The sequence below is a fragment of the Triticum aestivum genome, chromosome 6D (genome assembly GCF_018294505.1).
Source record: "Triticum aestivum cultivar Chinese Spring chromosome 6D, IWGSC CS RefSeq v2.1, whole genome shotgun sequence".
Lineage (NCBI taxonomy): Eukaryota > Viridiplantae > Streptophyta > Magnoliopsida > Poales > Poaceae > Triticum > Triticum aestivum.
Window position 1 is genome coordinate 466,585,498 of NC_057811.1, and position 19,422 is coordinate 466,604,919.

At 44.7% G+C, this 19,422-nt stretch overlaps 1 protein-coding gene, 1 non-coding gene and 1 pseudogene across 2 annotated transcripts; 2 read left to right on the forward strand and 1 right to left on the reverse strand.

The window, feature by feature from the left end:
• The first annotated feature begins 305 nt into the window (after positions 1–305).
• Positions 306–9,417, forward strand: LOC123142032 (wall-associated receptor kinase-like 2). The gene is given in 8 exon segments (XM_044561065.1): positions 306–1,025; positions 1,027–1,171; positions 1,588–1,682; positions 2,253–2,381; positions 2,549–2,638; positions 2,761–3,163; positions 8,382–8,765; positions 8,848–9,417. Coding segments are annotated over 8 exon segments (2,370 nt in total). The 3' UTR covers positions 9,252–9,417.
• Positions 9,418–10,322: 905 nt separating this feature from the next.
• Positions 10,323–10,483, forward strand: LOC123146708 (U1 spliceosomal RNA). Its single transcript, XR_006472902.1, has one exon. It is a non-coding gene; the product is annotated as a U1 spliceosomal RNA (small nuclear RNA).
• Positions 10,484–11,346: 863 nt separating this feature from the next.
• Positions 11,347–17,448, reverse strand: LOC123142714 (UNC93-like protein 1; annotated as a pseudogene).
• Positions 17,449–19,422: the final 1,974 nt, after the last annotated feature.

A 19,422-nucleotide genomic window follows, 5' to 3' on the forward strand; every position in this document is an offset into this window, starting at 1 on the left:
TCAGGGTTGTCATGCAGTGGGTTTCCTGGCGATGCACCAACTCGCTACACCCTTTTCAGTCTCCTTTGCTCAATAGTTGTTCTATTTTGGCTGATGCCTAGCTAGTGATCTTCGAACAATGATACCTGACTGATGTATTTCCGTTGGTTGCAAAATTAATGGAAAGGGGTGTGTGCCCGGTTGGAAAAAGTAAATCAGTTCGCTAAATCCAGCTGGTTCATTGAACAAATCTCTCTCTCTCTCTCACACTCTCTCTCTCTCTCTCTCTCTCTCTCTTCGTACGTACTTGTTGAGGAAAACAAACAATGAGTGCTAGGCTGGCTCCCCTCGCTACTGCAATGCTCTGTGCTGTGGTAGCCGCGCTGCTGCTCCTGCCGGCGCCGCCGTCGTTGGGCGCCGAGGAGGAAGCAGCTACAAGCCGGAGTAACTGCACCACCCACTGCGGCAACATCAGCATCCCATACCCGTTCGGGGTGGAGCCCGGCTGCTACCACGACAGCGGCTTCAACCTCACCCGCAACCAGTCCTACAGCCCGCCCCAGCTCTTCCTCGGCGACGGCACCGTTCAGGTGCTCGACATCGATCTGCCCAACGGCACGGTACGTATCAACAGCAAGCCATTGGAAATCCCCTATGGCGACAATGGAAAAGTAAGCCGCCGCACATGGCGCGCCGGCGGCCTGGGATACGCTGCCGACGGGCCATACTTTCTAGCGGGAGCAGGGCGGAACAACTTAGTAGCACTCGGGTGCAACTTCCAAGTCGTCCTCTTGGGAGAGAACAACAACCTTGTCAGCTCTTGCTCTCCTTTCTGCCCGGGCACAGGTTACAAGGATACAGATACCTGCTCCGGCATCACCTGCTGCCAGGCAACCATACTGGAGGGTCGCGCTTCCTACGGACTCCTCGTTCAACGGGTTGGTTTCGGTTATTATAGATCCTGGGTCAATGTGTTAATTATGGAATCGGACTATTTGCTTAACGTGACGGACTATTCTTATGACCAGTACACAGTCCCTGCCATGCTAGGCTGGGCGATCAACAGCTCCGTATGTCATACCAATGGGTTGTCACCTGCCTGCCGCAGTAATCACAGCTTCTGTCTTAACTACACCACAGATTTTGATCAAGGTCTTGTTTATGGTTATGAGGATCAACGGCATAACTGCAGGTGTGCTGGTGGTTACCAAGGCAATCCATACATCTCCCATGGCTGCTATGGTAATACCGTAATAGTAATACACTGCTCAAATATTTCTTTTTTTTTTATCTAGATGCTCAAAGTAATTTACTCCCTCTGTACTCTTATATTTCTTTAGGGAGGCAATACTTTTATGCAGCCACCGCACCTAGCTAAGTAGAGTGTTTTCCGAGTAACCATATCATCATGAACCTCAAGGATGGTGATGCTAACACAAATTTTTTCTCCTAGCTATGTAGCCACCACACCTAGCCAAAGTTGAACCTCAAAATAGATAAGCGCCTTATAAATTAAGATGGAATTAGTTCAATATACATATACATACGGGATTTGCTATCTCTCAGTCACTTAAAAAAACATTAATAGATATGTTTTTTCGCTCACAGTAATACAAATCATCAAAATTGGTGTAGCTACAAGATCTACAAGCTCACTCCACCAAGAGCTATCTGATCTGAACCTTGAGAGCCTCCACCATGTAGTATGTAGTAGCCGGTGTTGACGTATAAATGTATTGCCTAGTCTCTTCCATCATATCGATTTTTTGGTTACATTGGCTAGAGCATGCACTTCTACATGGTATTGGAGCCTATAGGTCTTGAATTCAAGAACCGGTTGGCTGCAATTAAATTGCAGCACACTTTCGGTCCATGTTTTAGTCTCTTCCATCAGATCCGTCTTTTGCTTGCATTGGCTAGAGCATGCACTTCTATAGGCAGAGCTTGCATTTTAAGTGGACTTATCCATGCCACAATTATCAGTTTAGTTATGACATGGTTAACTTTATATTAACTTCATTCTTTACTACAGAAATATATCACTTGTTTTTTAAACTATATATGGAATCAATTTATAATCTTTACCATATTTGGAAATCAAATAATTGGAAATCAGATCTTCAATTCCACGACAGCTTGCGCGGCATTGACCAGCAAATAGTTGTTTCTTAGCCGACCGACTTGTGTGTTTATATACATTTTCTACTCATTGACTACATGAACCTACATCGGTATAACTAATTTTGGTTTTTTCTATGTTGTGGTACATCCAGATATCAACAAATGTGATTATCCAAACATCTATCCATGTTACGGCAATTGCAGAAACACACACGGAGGATATGATTGCCAGTGCCCTCCTGGCTTCATGGGCGATGCTTTTACACCAAATGGATGTGAAGGTACAGCTCAACTTAATTGATTGCTTTATGCTTATTTGTTCACTACGATGTTATATAGGGACCAGCCGGATATTTTTGTAGTTCTACTACCTGCAGAATAGTCCAGCTAGTTACCTATTTAGCATGCATATTGCTTATTCATTCATACTTTTATGTGCTTTGCCCAGACATTGACGAATGTAAACACAAGGAAACATATCCATGTTATGGAATCTGCATCAATTTGCCTGGGACATTCCATTGCCGGTGTCAAGATGGTGCCTATGGAGATCCATTGATGAAATTGGGATGTGTCAGCGTCAGAACAAAAAGGCCATTTACAGGTAATGATACCATATTTTTATAATCATCATCAATCTATTATTTTTGAAGAATTCAGCTGCCCGAAATTAATGACTTTGTATTTTCGTCTATGATACCATATTTTACAGGTTTGGGAATAGGTCTTGTGGCTAGTGGCAGCTCAATCATTTTACTTTTAGTGCTCGCTGCCCCGTTTATAGCACGCAAAATGAAGTTAAATAGGGCAAACAATCTGAAAAGAAGATTGTTCAAGCAAAATCATGGGTTGTTGTTGCAACAACTAATATCCCAGAAAAGAGATTTTGGTGAAAGGATGATCATTCCTTTGTTGGATCTAGAGAAGGCCACAAACAATTTTGATAGAACTCATGAAGCCGGTGATGGAGGCCACGGTTTTGTGTATAAAGGAATTTTAGACCTACAGGTTGTCGCCATCAAGAAATCCAAGATCGTTGTACAGAGAGAAATTGTAGGGATTAGTGAACACTAACTAGGGGATAGCAAGACTCCATGGTTCGTGTGCTCAGGATTTGGATAGGAGCGTACTGGAGAGTTCTCTCCGTTTCCTTTCCTTTTCTTTATAATCAAGAGTACACCATTTTACACTTTAGACCCTCTGACAACAAGCTATTTACACTTGAGTACAAGATATAACTCAACACTCCCCCTCAAGATGGGGCAAATACATCAAATAACCCCATCTTGCAACAAAGACTTGAGAATTGCCTATCTGGTAACCCTTTAGTTAAAATATCTACTACTTGGTTAGAAGAACTCACATAGGGCATGCAGATGACTCCTTGGTCCAGCTTTTCTTTAATGAAGTGTCGATCAATCTCAATGTGTTTTGTTCGACTGTGTTGTACTAGATTGTGCGCAATATCAAGAGCTGCCTTGTTATCACAGTACAACATTAAGGGTTTCGACCGAAACAAGCCCAGTTCCATTAATAAGATCCTTAACCACAAAATTTCACATATTCCATGTGCCATGGATCTGAATTCTGCTTCTGCTGTAGACCTGGCAACCACACTCTGTTTCTTGCTACGCCATGTAACAAGATTTCCTCCAACAAAGGTACAATAGCCAGATGTTGATCTTCTATCATCTAATGAGCCTGCCCAATCTGCATCTGTATAACATTCTATCTGTAAATTGCCATGGGAAGAATATAACAAACCTTTACCAGGACACCCTTTAAGATAGCGAATAATCCGATTTACTGCATCCATATGATGGGTTCGAGGATCATGCATAAATTGGCTAACAACACTTACAGCGAAAGCAATATCAGGGCGAGTATGTGATAGATAGATCAAGCGCCCAACAAGTCTTTGGTATTGTTCCCGGTCTACGGGTGAGCCTCCCTCTTTAACAAGGCGACAACCATGTTCAATTGGTGTAGAAGCTGGACGACACCCCTTCATTCCAGTTTCTGATAGGAGATCCAAGATATATTTTCTCTGAGAAAGATAGATACCTTTTGAACTCCTAGAGACTTCGATTCCAAGAAAATATTTTAATTGACCCAAGTCTTTAACTTCAAACTCCTGTGCCAGTTGCAACTTCAATCTCTTAATTTCCTCCTCATCATCTCCTGAAATAACAATATCATCAACATAGACTATCAATATAGCCAGTTTGCTTGCATTACGTTTGTAAAACAGAGTATGATCGGCATTACTCTGTTTATAACCCATTAGTAGTACCGCGCGTCGAAAACGATCAAACCATGCCCGAGGTGATTGTTTTAAGCCATATAATGATCGATGCAGCCTAAGTACTTTGCCCTCAGTTTGTGCAGTGCCAAAACCTGGAGGTATATGCATGTAAATCTCCTCTTGGAGGTCTCCATGAAGAAAAGCATTTTTTACATCTAGTTGATGTAAATCCCAGTCAAGATTAGATGCACATGATATCATAGTTCATATTGTATTCATTTTGGCAACTGGAGCGAAAGTTTCTTCGTAGTCTATCCCATATGTCTGAGTATACCCTTTTGCTACTAAACGAGCCTTGTACCTCTCAACCTTACCCTCAGGATTATGCTTAATGGTGTATACCCATTTGCACCCCACAGGTTCTTTACCAGATGGTAAGTTCACGAGTTCCCATGTATTGTTCTTCTCCAAGGCTGCCATCTCCTCTAGCATGGTTGTCTTCCACCTAGAATCCTTTATAGCATCCTTCCAATCTCTTGGAATAGATGTGGAGTCTAAAGAAGCAATAAATCCTTGGAATGTTGGGCTACATTTTTCATAAGAAATAAATTTGGCAATATCATGCTTATAGACAACACAATCCTTAAGGCGCGCTGGAATATCAGTACGTCTTGCAGACTTACGCAATGCAATAGGAGGATCAACTATAGGAGAACTGGGAGCTGCTACAGATTCTACCATACCTTCTCCCTGAGTAGACTCCCTCGGTGAAGAAGAATTTTCTGGGGCATCAATATGGTCAATATCTTCTCCAGTCCCATCATTAGTTGTTGGCTCAGAAGAAGTGTCAGGCTCAATAACTTGTTGACCGGGAAAAGTGTCACTTACCTCATTTCCATCGTTACTATTAGCATCTTCCTCCCCCTCTGGTTCATTCTCCCGCTGAGATATATCAATCATAGGAGTTAGAGCTGAGCTACTGGGAGTAACATCTTTACTCATATTCTCCCCCTGACTATCAACACCATGAACAATTTTACCATCTATAGGATAAAATGGCTCATTTTCATGAAATGTGACATCCATGCTGACAAAGAACCTTTTCTCGTTAGGGCTCCAGCACCGGTACCCCTTCTGGGTAGGAGAGTAACCCACAAATATGCATTTAACTGCACGTGGATCAAGCTTCCCTGCTGAATTCCTATAGTCATGAACGAAACAAGTACATCCAAAAACCTTGGGGGGAACAATGAAAGAATTAGCACCACTCAAACACTCAACCGGAGTCTTATGATTTAAAACCCTTGATGGCATACGATTTATTAAATATGCCGCTGTCTTGACAGCTTCACCCCAAAGGAATTTTGGCACATTCATCATAAACATGAGGGATCTAGCAACTTCTAGCAGATGTCTGTTTTTTCGTTCTGCAACCCCATTTTGTTCAGCTGTATTCACACATGTGGTTTGATGTATAATGCCATGTGAAGCTAAGAAATTATCAAAATCCTTGTTAACATACTCAGTTCCATTATCTGAACGAAATACTTTAACACTAGCATTATACTGGTTGCACAGCAGAGTGTAAAAGTTTTTAAATGCGGACAAAACATCCGATTTTCGCTTGAGCAAATACAGCCAAGTATATCGACTAGATTCATCAATGAAAGTTACATGCCACCGTTCTCCTGATAGAGAGGTTACAACTGCTGGCCCCCAAACATCTGAATGAACTACTTCAAAAGGTACATTACTCCTCTCACTGTTGCTAGGATAATTAGTTCTCGTATGTTTTGCTAGTTCACATACATCACATACGAGTTGCTCTTTGCAACAGGAGGCCAAAAGTGAGGGAAACATGCGGCCTAGTGACTGAGATGATAGGTGCCCAAGTCTATAATGTAGTAATAACAACTCATCTGTAGCGGAGACACATTTCACACTAAGTGCAAGTGAAGTCGATGCGTTGTCGAGGTAGTAGAGGCCGTCATATTCAGTTCCAGTCCCAAGAATTCTTCCTGACTTCAAATCCTGGAATACACAAAATTTAGGTTCAAACCATGCTCTGCAATTTAGTGACTTTGTAATAGAGCTGACCGACAACAAATTCACAGGAAAATTAGGAACATGTAAGACAGGGCTTAATGATAGGGTTGATGTGCAGTTAACAGATCCACAACCCATTATGGGAGCTGAAGACCCATCAGCAATGCGAACTCTATCTTTCCCAGAACGAGGCAAGTATGATGAAAAATTCTTTGGTGATCCTGTCATATGATTTGTCGCACCTGAATCAATGATCCAGGGCGCACGTAAATGGTTCTCACCTTCTGTAGCCCGAGAGCCGACAGCTTCACTAGATCCTTCGGTAGCAACGGCCATCAACTTTGCCTTGAACTCTTCTAGCGCATGAGCAGCGATTGCAGGTAACTCTGCTGTCGATGATGTAAGATGAGCTCGGTCCTGCTTCTTCTCAAAGTTGTTACCGCTGCTGTTGAACCTGCTTGTTTGTCTTTGCTTCCATCCCGGAGGATAACCAACCAACTTGAAACAATTCTTCTTCACATGGCCAGACATCTTACAATGATCACACACAACTTTGTTTCTCCTTCTGTAGTCAAACTTAGTAGTATTTGCTTGATCACTCCAAGAAGTAACAGAGGTTTGCGCGTGAGTAAGTGCAGCACGATTATCACCATGCATCTGTGGCATTGCTTCCTGGTTAGCCAAACGAGTTTCTTCTTCAAGGATACTAGCAATAGTTTGATCCAAGGTAGGCCAGTCAGGAGATGCTTGTATCATCTGAGAGCGAAGTTTAAACTCGGGAAAAAAAACAAAAAAAAAAAGCTGCACCAACAATGGTTCAAACCATTCTCTGAGGAGAGACAAATCTCTAGGATCATGTGGCTTGAATGGACGGAAGAACTCCAGATCTCTATAAAGTTTCTTGAGTTCCCCTGCATATTCTGTAACTGATTTTTGATCTTGCCTAAAGTGCCACATCTCATGCAATATTCTGCTAACCTGCATTTTGTTTGATTTACCAGAAAACTGTTTTTCAATGCTTGTCCAGACTTCAGCAGCAGTTTGAAAACTTTCAACTTGTTCCCGAACAGTTTTTTCCATTGAGCCCAGTAGCCAAACCATGACTCGCTTTTGATTCTGCTCCCACTGCTCCTGCACTACATCCGTTGGTTTCTTCTCATCTTCACTTAGGTACTTATGCAGGCCATGAGCTTCCAAAATTAACGAGGCATTGCGAGCCCAACTAAAATAGTCGCCCGGGCCAGTCAATTTAACTGGATTCGGTTCAAGGATAGACTTCTGAATTTCAGTCGAGCTACTAGACTTTACTTGGGCCTGCTCCATCAGCTGAGCAAGCATTCGCTGCATACTTTCACAAAGTTTTTCAACACTTGAATCCACACTCTTATCCTTGCTGTTATCTCCCATGCCTGCTTGCTCCAACAACAGCAACTACTTGAGAATTAACTCGGCAACTCACAGAACTAGGCCAACAAATCAGTAACTCTCAGAGGTCGCAGCTATCAGGACGAACCTCACCAATAACCACAAATCAGTGACTCAGTACGCAGTAGAATCACCACAAATAGACATAACTTCAGGTAGTGAACCGCAGAGGATTCAGACCAAACTTGAGGTTGCAACTCACAAGACGAATCCCTGGAGAAAAACAGGGGTATACCTCAGATCCGGAGCGCCGCCTCCCGACCTCCCCGTCGTTCTTCCCCAAAAGAAATCCTCAGATCCGCTGTACTCGAACACGCTGCCGTCAAATGTCGCACACCAAGCTCCGTCCGGACCGCCGTGGTCTGATACCATGTATGGATTAGTGAACACTAACTAGGGGATAGCAAGACTCCATGGTTCGTGTGCTCAGGATTTGGATAGGAGCGTACTGGAGAGTTCTCTCCGTTTCCTTTCCTTTTCTTTATAATCAAGAGTACACCATTTTACACTTTAGACCCTCTGACAACAAGCTATTTACACTTGAGTACAAGATATAACTCAACAGAAATCGATGACTTCATAAACGAGGTTGCAATTCTTTCTCAAATCAACCATAGAAATGTCGTGAAGCTAATCGGATGTTGTCTTGAGACAGAAGTCCCATTACTAGTTTATGAGTTCATTTCGAATGGTACTCTTGATCAGCATCTTCATGGTGAAGGCCCAATATCACTGTCATGGGATGATCGAATAAGGATCGCGCTTGATGTTTCTAGAGCTCTATCTTATCTTCATTCAGCTGCATCGATGCCTATTTATCACCGGGATATTAAATCATCCAACATTCTTCTTGATGATAATTTAACAACAAAGGTATCCGATTTTGGAGCTTCGAGGTACATTCCAATTGACAAAACAGGGGTGACTACAGCTGTGCAAGGAACAATAGGTTACTTAGACCCTATGTATGTATTATACTGGTTGCCTAACAGAAAAGAGTGATGTTTTCAGTTTTGGTGTTCTGCTTGTAGAACTCCTAACTAGAAAAAAACCATGCCTCTACCTTAGTGGTGGCAACGATGGTGTTGGTCTCGTTTCACATTTTGTTTCACTACTCGCAGAAGGTAACCTTGATGAGATAATAGATCCTCAACTCATAGAAGAGGAAAATGGGGAAGTCCATGAGGTAGCTACGCTAGCAGCGATGTGCATTAAATTGAAGGGAGAAGAGCGGCCTACAATGAGGGAGGCAGAGATGAAACTTGAAATCCTGAGAGTTAACATGCGTGTGGCACCTGATACTGCTGCACCAAGGAGATATGATGGAGGTCAAGATGGATCTCTATGGATGCCAGCTGAAGGAGTTGTTGTGGAAGCAAGCAGGCAATACACTATGGAGGAAGAAATATTATCGTCTGGAAGTTATCCTCGATGATCTTGCTGCAGTGTCCTTGACAACTCGATGTTCCGCATCTTTGCTTCTAATGCATCGCAAGTGAAATAGTGAGTTGAAGGAAAAAAATAGAAGCATGACAATACAAGCCGTGTGCTTCTTTCTTTGTATTCGAATAAATTATGTATTTTATTAAGGAAACCCTTAGCTACTGGAATCTCCAACCTCTTACTAATGCATATTTCAGTGTGTGGACGTTTTAATTTTGGTTTCATGTCAAATTATTTTAAATTTCAGGAAACTCTTCCATTTCAAATACTTGGATATCAATAGTTTTGGTTTCAGGAAGTAAATCATAACCTTCAATGTGTTTCTATGTTGATTTTTTAAAGGTTATGTTCTATATTCTTGTGAGAATACAACTAATTTTGCATTCTTGAATGTTGTATAAGATGTAGTGTAGTCTGGACACCTGAAATGCAGGCACTGAAGCCCGCAGTCTGAGTCGGGTTTTTGAACAAGAACCCTAGTTGCATCAAGGGTCTGACCTCTGACGACAGGAATTGGAGAGAAATAAACCTGGAAACACAGCAATTGTGGCGACAGCTTGTTGACGCTACAGAGCGGCGTGCAGACGGAACGCTGCTGGCCTCCCTCCATCCATGCGAGGCGTCCAAGATACAGCGTATCAGCAAGGTGCAACAGTGTGTCTCGGTCGTCATCGTCATCTCACCAGCGTGCCGTCGTCGTCAAAATAGCCTGAACTGCTCAGCGGCGACAGTGCCCGCACGACGAACCCGAACTGCTCGTTGGTACCCTGCCCTGTTCTTTTCCGGGCGGCACCGATCGATCGCGCGTCGCGGGCGTTCCAGCAGCTCGTGCAGCGGAAGATCGATCTTGGTGGCTCGGGTCGTGTGCGTGGCCGCGTATGCTCCCTGAACTAGACTTATTTCCCCTCGTGCCGTGCCTGGAGAGAAACAGAAATCCTCGGGCAGAGTCCCCATCCTGAACGAACAAGCGTAGGTAGCGCGCGGTTTAGTACCACCTCGGCAGCCGAGCCGCCTTGGGCTGGAGGGGCGCCTACATAAGCAGCGCACAGGGCAGCCGTAAAACTTACTTACCTGGACGGGGTCGACGGCCGATGAAGAAGGGTCGTGGCCTAGGTCAATGTCTTGTATTGCACTTGGTGAGCGCGTTGACCTATCATCTCCCCTCGTGGGAGAGTGAACGTCATAATTTGTGATAGAGGAGGTACGCGTTTGCGCGGCCTCTGCCAATTCTTATCTTCAAATTTTAGTTCTAAGATAAATCTTTTTACCCGGCACTCTGATTGAGTTTCAAGACCATGCAAAATTATCATGGTGTTCTTTTGAAAACCCGTTGGATGTGGCTCAAAGGCACAATTTCATACTAAATTGGCAATATGTTTCCCTCGATTGATCGCTGTCATGGGCCGGGAGATATATTTGGATTTGAATTATGGTGAAATTGGATCGAATTTTTGCATATATGTTGCTTGGATTAATTTTTAATTTTGTGTAGTTTCTGTTTAACCCTGTTCTGCAGCATCCATGGCTAGATCTTTTCTCACTTGTGAAGTTACTTTTACATGGTAAATTTCTCTGCGTGTTACTCCTTAGGCTAGAGATCATCTTGATTTTGCACTGGTTTCCTTACAGAACACTCTGATCACAGTTAGATAGTTACAACTATATATTTGGTGATGGTTTTCAATTTTGATGAGATGTGGATGTGAGATTAGTCCTTCTATTTGTAGCTGATCATCTTTTGTTATTAAGGAAACTTTTCCAATTTTAATTATAATATATGGCACTTTATAATATTTGTAAATTGCTTTGGTGCTCATATTCGACAAGAAACATTTCAAAACAACCAAGTGTTAGCAATTCAGCACACGTGTCAGCCTAGGGGCAGTAAAAACGTTTCAACACACAGCTCATACCACAATCTCAGAATGCAAACTCTGACAAGAACTAGGCTGTTGATTCTGTGGCTAGTTTCCCAGAATTTGATTCTGGAGAATCTGCAGATGTAGACATGAAGTGTGCCATAGGCATCGTACTATCTTCATGCTTTACAACCAAGAATTGGTCTTTAGTCTTCATCCTCAACCAAGCTAGGGAACTAAACTGTCTTCATCCTTTACAACCATCGTACTGGCTTCATCCTTTACGGCCAAGAACACCAGTAGGGCAAGCAAGGGGCAACTGAAAGTCATAAGTCCACAGTTGACAAACAGTTGGGATATCAATGACGTCTTGTGTCTGTTGACCTGCCATGCAACAGCCGCCCCTGCACTTTGCGCCCCATTTTAGAACCCGATATACCTACAGTCCTACAGAAAAGAGGTGAAGAGTTTTATTGCGATGTTAAAAAGGTAGGTTTATCACCAAATCAAAAGTCTTTTGTCGGAGTTTAGAGTTCTTAAACGGAAGTAACATACTATATAGATGTAACGCCCACGATGCGGCTATATCTCCCACGTGTCGAGGCACGACTTAGAGGCATAACCGCATAGTGGTTTTGTCGCAAGAAGGGTCATCTTCACACAATCTCATGTAATGAACAAGAATGGGATAAAGAGTTGGCTTACAATCGCCACTTCACACAATACATAAATATAATTCATACATCATCCAAAATACACACATGGACCGACTACGGTCAAGATCCAAACGAAAATAAGATAACCCCAAATGCTAGATCCCCGATCGTCCCAACTGGGCTCCACTACTGATCATCAGGAAAAGACACATAGTAACGACCACGTTCCTCATCGAACTCCCACTTGAGATCGATCCCATCATCTGCACTGGCATCGTCGGCACCTGCAACTGTTTTGGTAGAATCTGTGAGTCACGAGGACTCAGCAATCTCACACCCGCGAGATCAAGACTATTTAAGCTTATAGGAAAGGAAGGTGTAATGAGGTGGAGCTGCAGCAGGCAATAAGCATATATGGTGGCTAACTTGCGCAAAAAAGAGCGAGAAGAGAAGCAACGGAATGGTCGTCAACTAGCAATGACCAAGAAGTGATCCTGAACTCCTACTTACGTCATTCATAACTCAGACCGCGTTCACTTCCCGGACTCCGCCGAGAAGAGACCATCACGGCTACACACACAGTTGATGTATTTTAACTGGGTCAAGTGACAAGTTTTCTACAACCGGACATTAACAAATTCCCATCTGCCTCATAACCGCGGGCACGACTTTCGAAAGATAATACCCTGCAGGGGTGTCCCAACTTAGCCCATCATAAGCTCTCACGGTCAACGAAGGATAAACCTTCTCCCGGAAAGACCCGATCAGTCTCGGAATCCCGGTTTACAAGACATTTCGACAATGGTAAAACAAGACCAGCAAAGCCGCCCGATGTGCCGACAAATCCCGATAGGAGCTGCACATATCTCGTTCTCAGGGCAACACCGGATGAGACATCCTACGAGTAAAACCAGACCTCGAGTTTCCAAGAGGGGGCCCCGCAGTCTACTCAGTTCGGACCAACACTCGAAGGAGCACTGGCCCCGGGGGGGGGGGGGGGGGGTTAAAATAAGATGACCCTCGGGCTCGCGAAAACCCGGGGGAAAGGCTTAGGTGGCAAATGGTAAAACCAAGGTTGGGCCTTGCTGGAGGAGTTTTATTCAAGGCGAACTGTCAAGGGGGTCCAATAAATCACCCGACCGCGTAAGGAATGCAAACTTAAGGAACATAATCCCGGTATAACAAAAACTAGGGCGGCAAGAGTGGAACAAAACACCAGGCATAAGGCCGAGCCTTCTACCCTTTACCAAATATATATAGATGCATTAATTAAATAAGAGATATTGTGATATCCCAACATATCCATGTTCCGACATGGAACAAACTTCAACTTCACCTGCAACTAGTAACGCTATAAGAAGGGCTGAGCAAAAGCGGTAACTTAGCCAAACAACGGTTTGCTAGGAAAGGATGGTTAGAGGCTCACATGGCAATATGGGAGGCATGATATAGCAAGTGATAGGTAACGCAACATGGCAATAGAACGAATAACTAGCAAAGCAAAGATAGAAGTGATTTCGAGGGGTGGTCATCTTGCCTGCAAGGTTCTTAGAGTTGTCGAAAGCTTGATCCTCGTAAGCGTACTCAACAGGTTCCTCGTTCACGAACTCGTCACCCGGCTCTACCCCAAACAAGAACACAAACAAACGGAACCACAATCAACCACGAGAAATGCACAAGCAACATGATGCAAAACATGTATGATATGCAAGATATGATATGCGATGCATATGCATGCTCCGGAAGGAAAATGATGAACAAGGCAGTAACTTGGCAAACCAAGCATGCCACTGGAAAGATGAGATGATTTCGGTCGAAATCGATATAAAGTACACCGGAAACGGATGCACGGTTTGCAAATGGCAAGCAAAACAAGAATGACACGAATCTGCGATTAACAGCATGATAGCACTTAAAATGCAACCAATAACAATGCTACAGCACTCCAACATAGCAACAAAACATATGGCAGTACTCTACAGGAGATGCTTGACAAAAGATGAACACTGAGCTATGGCTAGATCACAACATATCAAGCTCAAACAAACATGGCAAAAGTGCAAAAGATAACAGGTTCACAGACTTAGTGAAATTACTGGACATGGCAGAAAACAGCATCAGGTAGCAATGTTCAGAGCACGAACACAACATGCTACAGGAACTTAACATGGCAAAACAAGGCATGGCAGTATTCTACTAAATGCATATGACAAAAGTCCCTTACTGACCATAAGCCAAAAAGGACCAGAAGATATGATGGCAAGCATGTAAACATAGCAAGTTTCATTATCAGGTTTCAGACTTAGCAGAAAACAGAGCATGGCAGAAATAATAATATGAAGGCCTCTTTCTGAGCTTGATGCACTCATTACAGAGCAATGCATGACAAAACAAGCATACCTACAGCAAGAAGGCATGTTTATGAAGCTATCCATGGCAAGAACTAGTACATAGCATATATGGATCAACACAACAAGCTTGGCAAAAATGAATATCATGTTAAGAATCTGCCAGAAATATTTTATAGCGAAAGTAGAGCAAGATTGAGTCATGCTATGGTACTCCATAATTGCAAACAAGGGCAGGAATGGATCAATTACAACTATAGCTACAAAACATCCTTACTGAACATCTCCAAAATATGCATGGATCTCTCTGTAACATCAAGTTTACATGGCAACAAAATAACAGCAGACAAGGACTTAGAGAAATCACTAAGTCCCTGAAATCAGAAACATTACGGGGCCTAGTTTGCATGCTTGTGCTAGTCACCACAGAGATCACAAAAATACATGTCATATACCCTTGGAAAGATGGCATGACATCAAAACACATGTAGAGCTCATGCCCATAAGATGCACAGATAAAATGATACAAAAATGACAAATCTGCAAGTTCTGCTAAGAACCAGCAGATAACAGCAACTAGCCCTCTTGCAACAGAGATTTGGGCATCAAGATGACCTTTAATGAACATGGTGCAATTGAACAAAATGTAGAGCATCACGAGACGAACTATTTGACATATTACACGCACGAAACGGAGCTATATGCAGAGGGTTATGCACTGTTGAACATGGGCATGTATTGTGAAAGATCAATGACTTAGAGAAAAATTAGGGTTCGGGAAAGTCAACCGCTACAGTGCCCGATCGGATCTGGCGAAGGAGCTCAGGCTCGGGCTCCCGTGGCCGGCGATGGAGGGCGGCCGGAGTTGCGGGAGGAAGAGGAGGCCGGCGGCCGGCGACGGGAGAGGAAGGAGGCGGCGCGGGGAGGCGTGGCCGTGGCGGCGGGGCACGGCGGGGCCGGGCGGCGGCGGGGGCGGCACCGCGGCGGCCGGCGGACGGAACGGCGGGGCGGCGACCGGCGACGGCGGCGCTCGGCGGCGGCGGGCGCGGCTCGGCCACGGGCGGGGAGCGGGCCGGGAGGGCCGCGGATGGGCTCTCCGGGCCGGCAGCGCGGCGACACGTGGCGGCGGCGGTGGAGGTGGACGCGTCCGGCTCCGCCCGGATGTGTCCGGCGGCGGAGAGGGACGAGGGTTAGGGTTTGGACTGTGTTCGTATACGGGAGGTCTCACATATTTATAGGTAGAGGGAGTTAAGAGGCTCCAAATGACGTGCGGTTTTCGCCCACACAATCGTGATCAAACGACCTACATCATGGAAGAGAGTTTGGGGGGTTTTGGGCTGGTTTTGAGGGGGGTTTTGCTGCAACGCACAAATGGACTTTGCGGATGCCCGGTTAACCGTTGGAGTACCAAACGACCTCCAAATGGAACGAAACTTGACCGATGGTCTACCGGTGGTATACCAAGGCCACATGACAAGCCTCGGTCCATTCCGAGAATGTTTGACACCCGCTCATGAAAGAAAAAACAAGAGGGGTGCACCGGAGGAGATGGGAGCGCCGGATTGCAAAACGGACAACGGGAAAAATGCTCGGATGCAAGAGACGAACACGTATGCAAATGCAAAGCACATGATGACATGATATGAAATGCATGACATGAACAAAATGCAAAACGACAAACAAAACCCGACCACGGAGGGAATATCATAGCACATAGCCGAAAATGGCAAGAGTCGGAGTTACAAATATGGAAAATTACATGCGGGGTGTTACAATAGATGAACTTGCACATCTATATCTGGGAAAGATAATTGAATCCTTTTTCATGGAAAAGGGCAGACAAGTTGTAATGTGATAGGTGAGGATTTAGTTTCTTGTCCGGGTAATTGACGGGAAAAAAGAGACAAGGGGAGACGAGACAACAAATTATGAACCAAACATTAGGCATTTTCTTGCCCAACTTGCTTGGCAGGTTAGGCCTTTCATACCCACCTAGTAAGTTTCTCTCTCAAAGAACAATGATCCAGTAGAACGTGGACATTGAGTTAGAATTATTACCTACCGAGGACCTGTGAGTCGTCTGAGAGGGCAGCAATGATCCAGTAGACGAGGCTCTGGAAGATGGCGTCCAGCAGCCCATAGCTAAAGAAGAGCAGAAATGGGCTAGCGTACCGACGTCCATCCTTGAAATCGATGAGGTCCTCCCACTTCCCGTCCTTGTACCTCAGTTGATTGGCGAGGCCTCCTCCCCAGATGGCGGTACCGAGTGTGGCGACGATAATCACCCATATGAATCCCCTCTTCCTCCAGCTCACAAACCCAAAGTCGAGGAAGTAACCGATGCCGGCGGAGCCGATCATCCATGCACACCCCAGTAGAATACATTGTTAAGGCCCTAGGTGCGGAGCATGAAGAGGATGCCGTTGACATTGTTGAACTGGTAGGTGTAGAAGAAGTTGCTGTCCCAAGCCGCGGGGAGCACAAGAAGCATCTTCCAATTGGTGAAGATCTTAAGGATCTCAGCACCCTCACTGGCTACGGAGGAGTAGGCGACCCCCGCGAGGCCGCGACCTTGCTCCCATCGTCACGGGTGATCTTGCTAGGCGGTAGGATGAGGAGGGCGAGCGCGCTTCCGAGGAGCATGAACACCATGAATGCGACGTAGGCGCCGTCGTTGACGCTACCGGCATCGCTGCCACGGTGGTAGTTGAGTGAGAAGGGGAAGAGGCCCCCAAAGACGCCTCCAAAATTGTAAAGGCACCAGAAGATGGAGATGTAGGTGTCGCGGCGCTTCGGAGGCGGGTAGGCGGTTATGATTGCACCCTGGGCAGCCCAGAGGAGGCCCGCGCCGGCGCCGAGGATGGCCCCTGCGGCGACGGGAAACGCCATGGAGCGGCAGTGGTTCTAGTAGAGGAAGGAGGCGTCGTAGAGCGGGTATATGAGAGCGCTGAGGAGGAGGGTGGTGCGTGGGCCCAAGAGGTTGTGAGCCGCGCCGCCCAAGATGCCGAAGACGGCGAAGCACAGGCGTAGAGGGCGGTGTTGGCATTGTGGGCGACGCTATGGTCAACCTGGCCACCGCCACCGCTGCCCGAGGGCGCGTTGAACATGCCAGGGCAGCAAAAGCACACGAGGCCGATCAGGCACACCTGCGCCACTGGGGAGTTGGTGCGGAGGAGCCCGCACTTCACCGGCGTCGGCGACGACCGATGCCCCTCTTCCACCACCTCCGGCTGCGGCGTCACAACCGCACCAGACATTTTTGGCCTTGTGCACTGCAATTTTGATAAACACCACCGTGCTCAAGATAAAGGGTACGGTTAGATCGATCTATAACTTGGAGCTACGTAATGAGAGAACAGACTTCCATGGATGCAGCAGAACTATTCGTATGTATAGAGAGAAAGAGAAGCAGACCCACAGAGTAGAAAAGGAAACGAATGGAAGAAAGAGCTAGGGAATGAAAGTAGATGCTGACTAGTCATGAGTCGTGATAGAATGCACTGCGTGGACTTGACTAAGTTTTGAATAATTACAAAGCTATCAATTTGTCTCAACAAACAACATGCAATTTAGTTTTCGTTTTCACTTTTTTCTGCATTGTTCGGTTTCTGGTACGGATATTTGTGTCATATATTACAATTTTCTTCAGGGGCGTGCGTCACACTATTATATATATTGATAGATGTATATTTCTACATCTAACCGCAGTGATATACATAATTGGTGGCTTGAAAGTAATGGATTTTATTAAAGCAATAAAAAAAATCAAATTTTCTACTTCATAACAATATTTTTGTTGGCAAAAGGTTTCCCACTAAACCACAGATCGTTGAAAAACAATCGCTCCTTGTTTCCAGAAATGTTCCGTACCGCAAAAAACGTTGTTTGTTCCCAAAATTGTTCCTTCCACAAAAGACTTTTTTTTTCATTGTTCCTTCTTCACTAAAATATTATCTCTTCACAAAAAGATATTCTTTCTTCATAAAAAATGTACTTTTTCTTCATAAAAAAGTATACCTTCAGAAAAAGATGTTTCTTCAAATTGTTCCCTTCACAAAAAAGGTGTTTCTTCTTCATAAAGAAATGTACCTTTTCTTCAAATATTTCATGTTAGATGTATATTGGATGAACTAGGGATGCAATTTTTTGGCCCTCAAGGTAACTTTGACCCTCCCTAGTTTATCCAAATTAACTAAATTTTATAAAACTGTAGTTCGTTTAGTTGAAGTAAAAAGGGTCGGAAAATAGCCTAAATGTACAAATTTGCACCCGTAGGATGAACAATTCTAGAAATAAACCTTCCACCAATGTGGTCTTTGGGGATATATGCTCATCACAAGTGATACTGTTTTGAGGTAACCACCTATGATAATGTTATCAGTGACCATTTTCGCAAAAAAAAAATGCTATCAGTGACCAAGGTGATGCATTTCGAACAGGTTCTTTTTTTACTAGTGTTATTACAAATATATATTTATGTGGATAGAAATATTTAATATTTAATTTACTCATCTAGGTCCGTCAACTCTTAGTCTTACAACCGAAAATACATGTGTACTGCAGAGAATTGTATTTATGTTTTTGTGTAGAATCAAATGTCTTTATCAAAGATATATGTTCTGCCCTCGCAAAAAAAGAAAGATATATGTTCTCGACAACTAGAATATCAAGGCTGAAGACTTGAATAATCTTACCAGTGTTTTGTAGCCAGCAACAATTCTAGAGACAGGTACAGCCACCCATGTCGAGGAGGAAGAGAAGATATTTTATCTCAATAGCATTTTACGGAAGATTCGTCCTGCCCACCACAATATGACGTCCATTTCCTAAAAACAAAATGACGTCGTATTAACCCACGGACTTAGAGGTAAAGACTTGAATAGTCTTACTTGGAGTGAATTGCAAGAAACCACCACATTTGGGGCTTCTCTTGCAGAAAACTACATGGTCGCTAATCTTTTGCAAAAGACACCGTACATTCAGTAATAGTTTTGCAGAGTGCACTGAACCTGTCATTTGGCGCGGTTGAGGGCGTTTCCGACAGGTGGGGCCCAATTTGGGTGATGTGGCCTAACGGACGCGCGGACGGCGCCGTTTGGTCCAGACCGACGCGGCCTGGTCGCGCCGGACAGACCGACCGCCCGCACCTGACCAGACCAGACATCTCCCTCCAGCTCCAAATCCATGGCGACGACGGAACCTGGCGGCGTGGACAGCGGCGGCGGAGTTGCTGCCGGTGGGGATGCTCCGGGCGGCGGTGCTGGAGATCCACCGGACTACTGCGGGAGCTCCCATCCCTC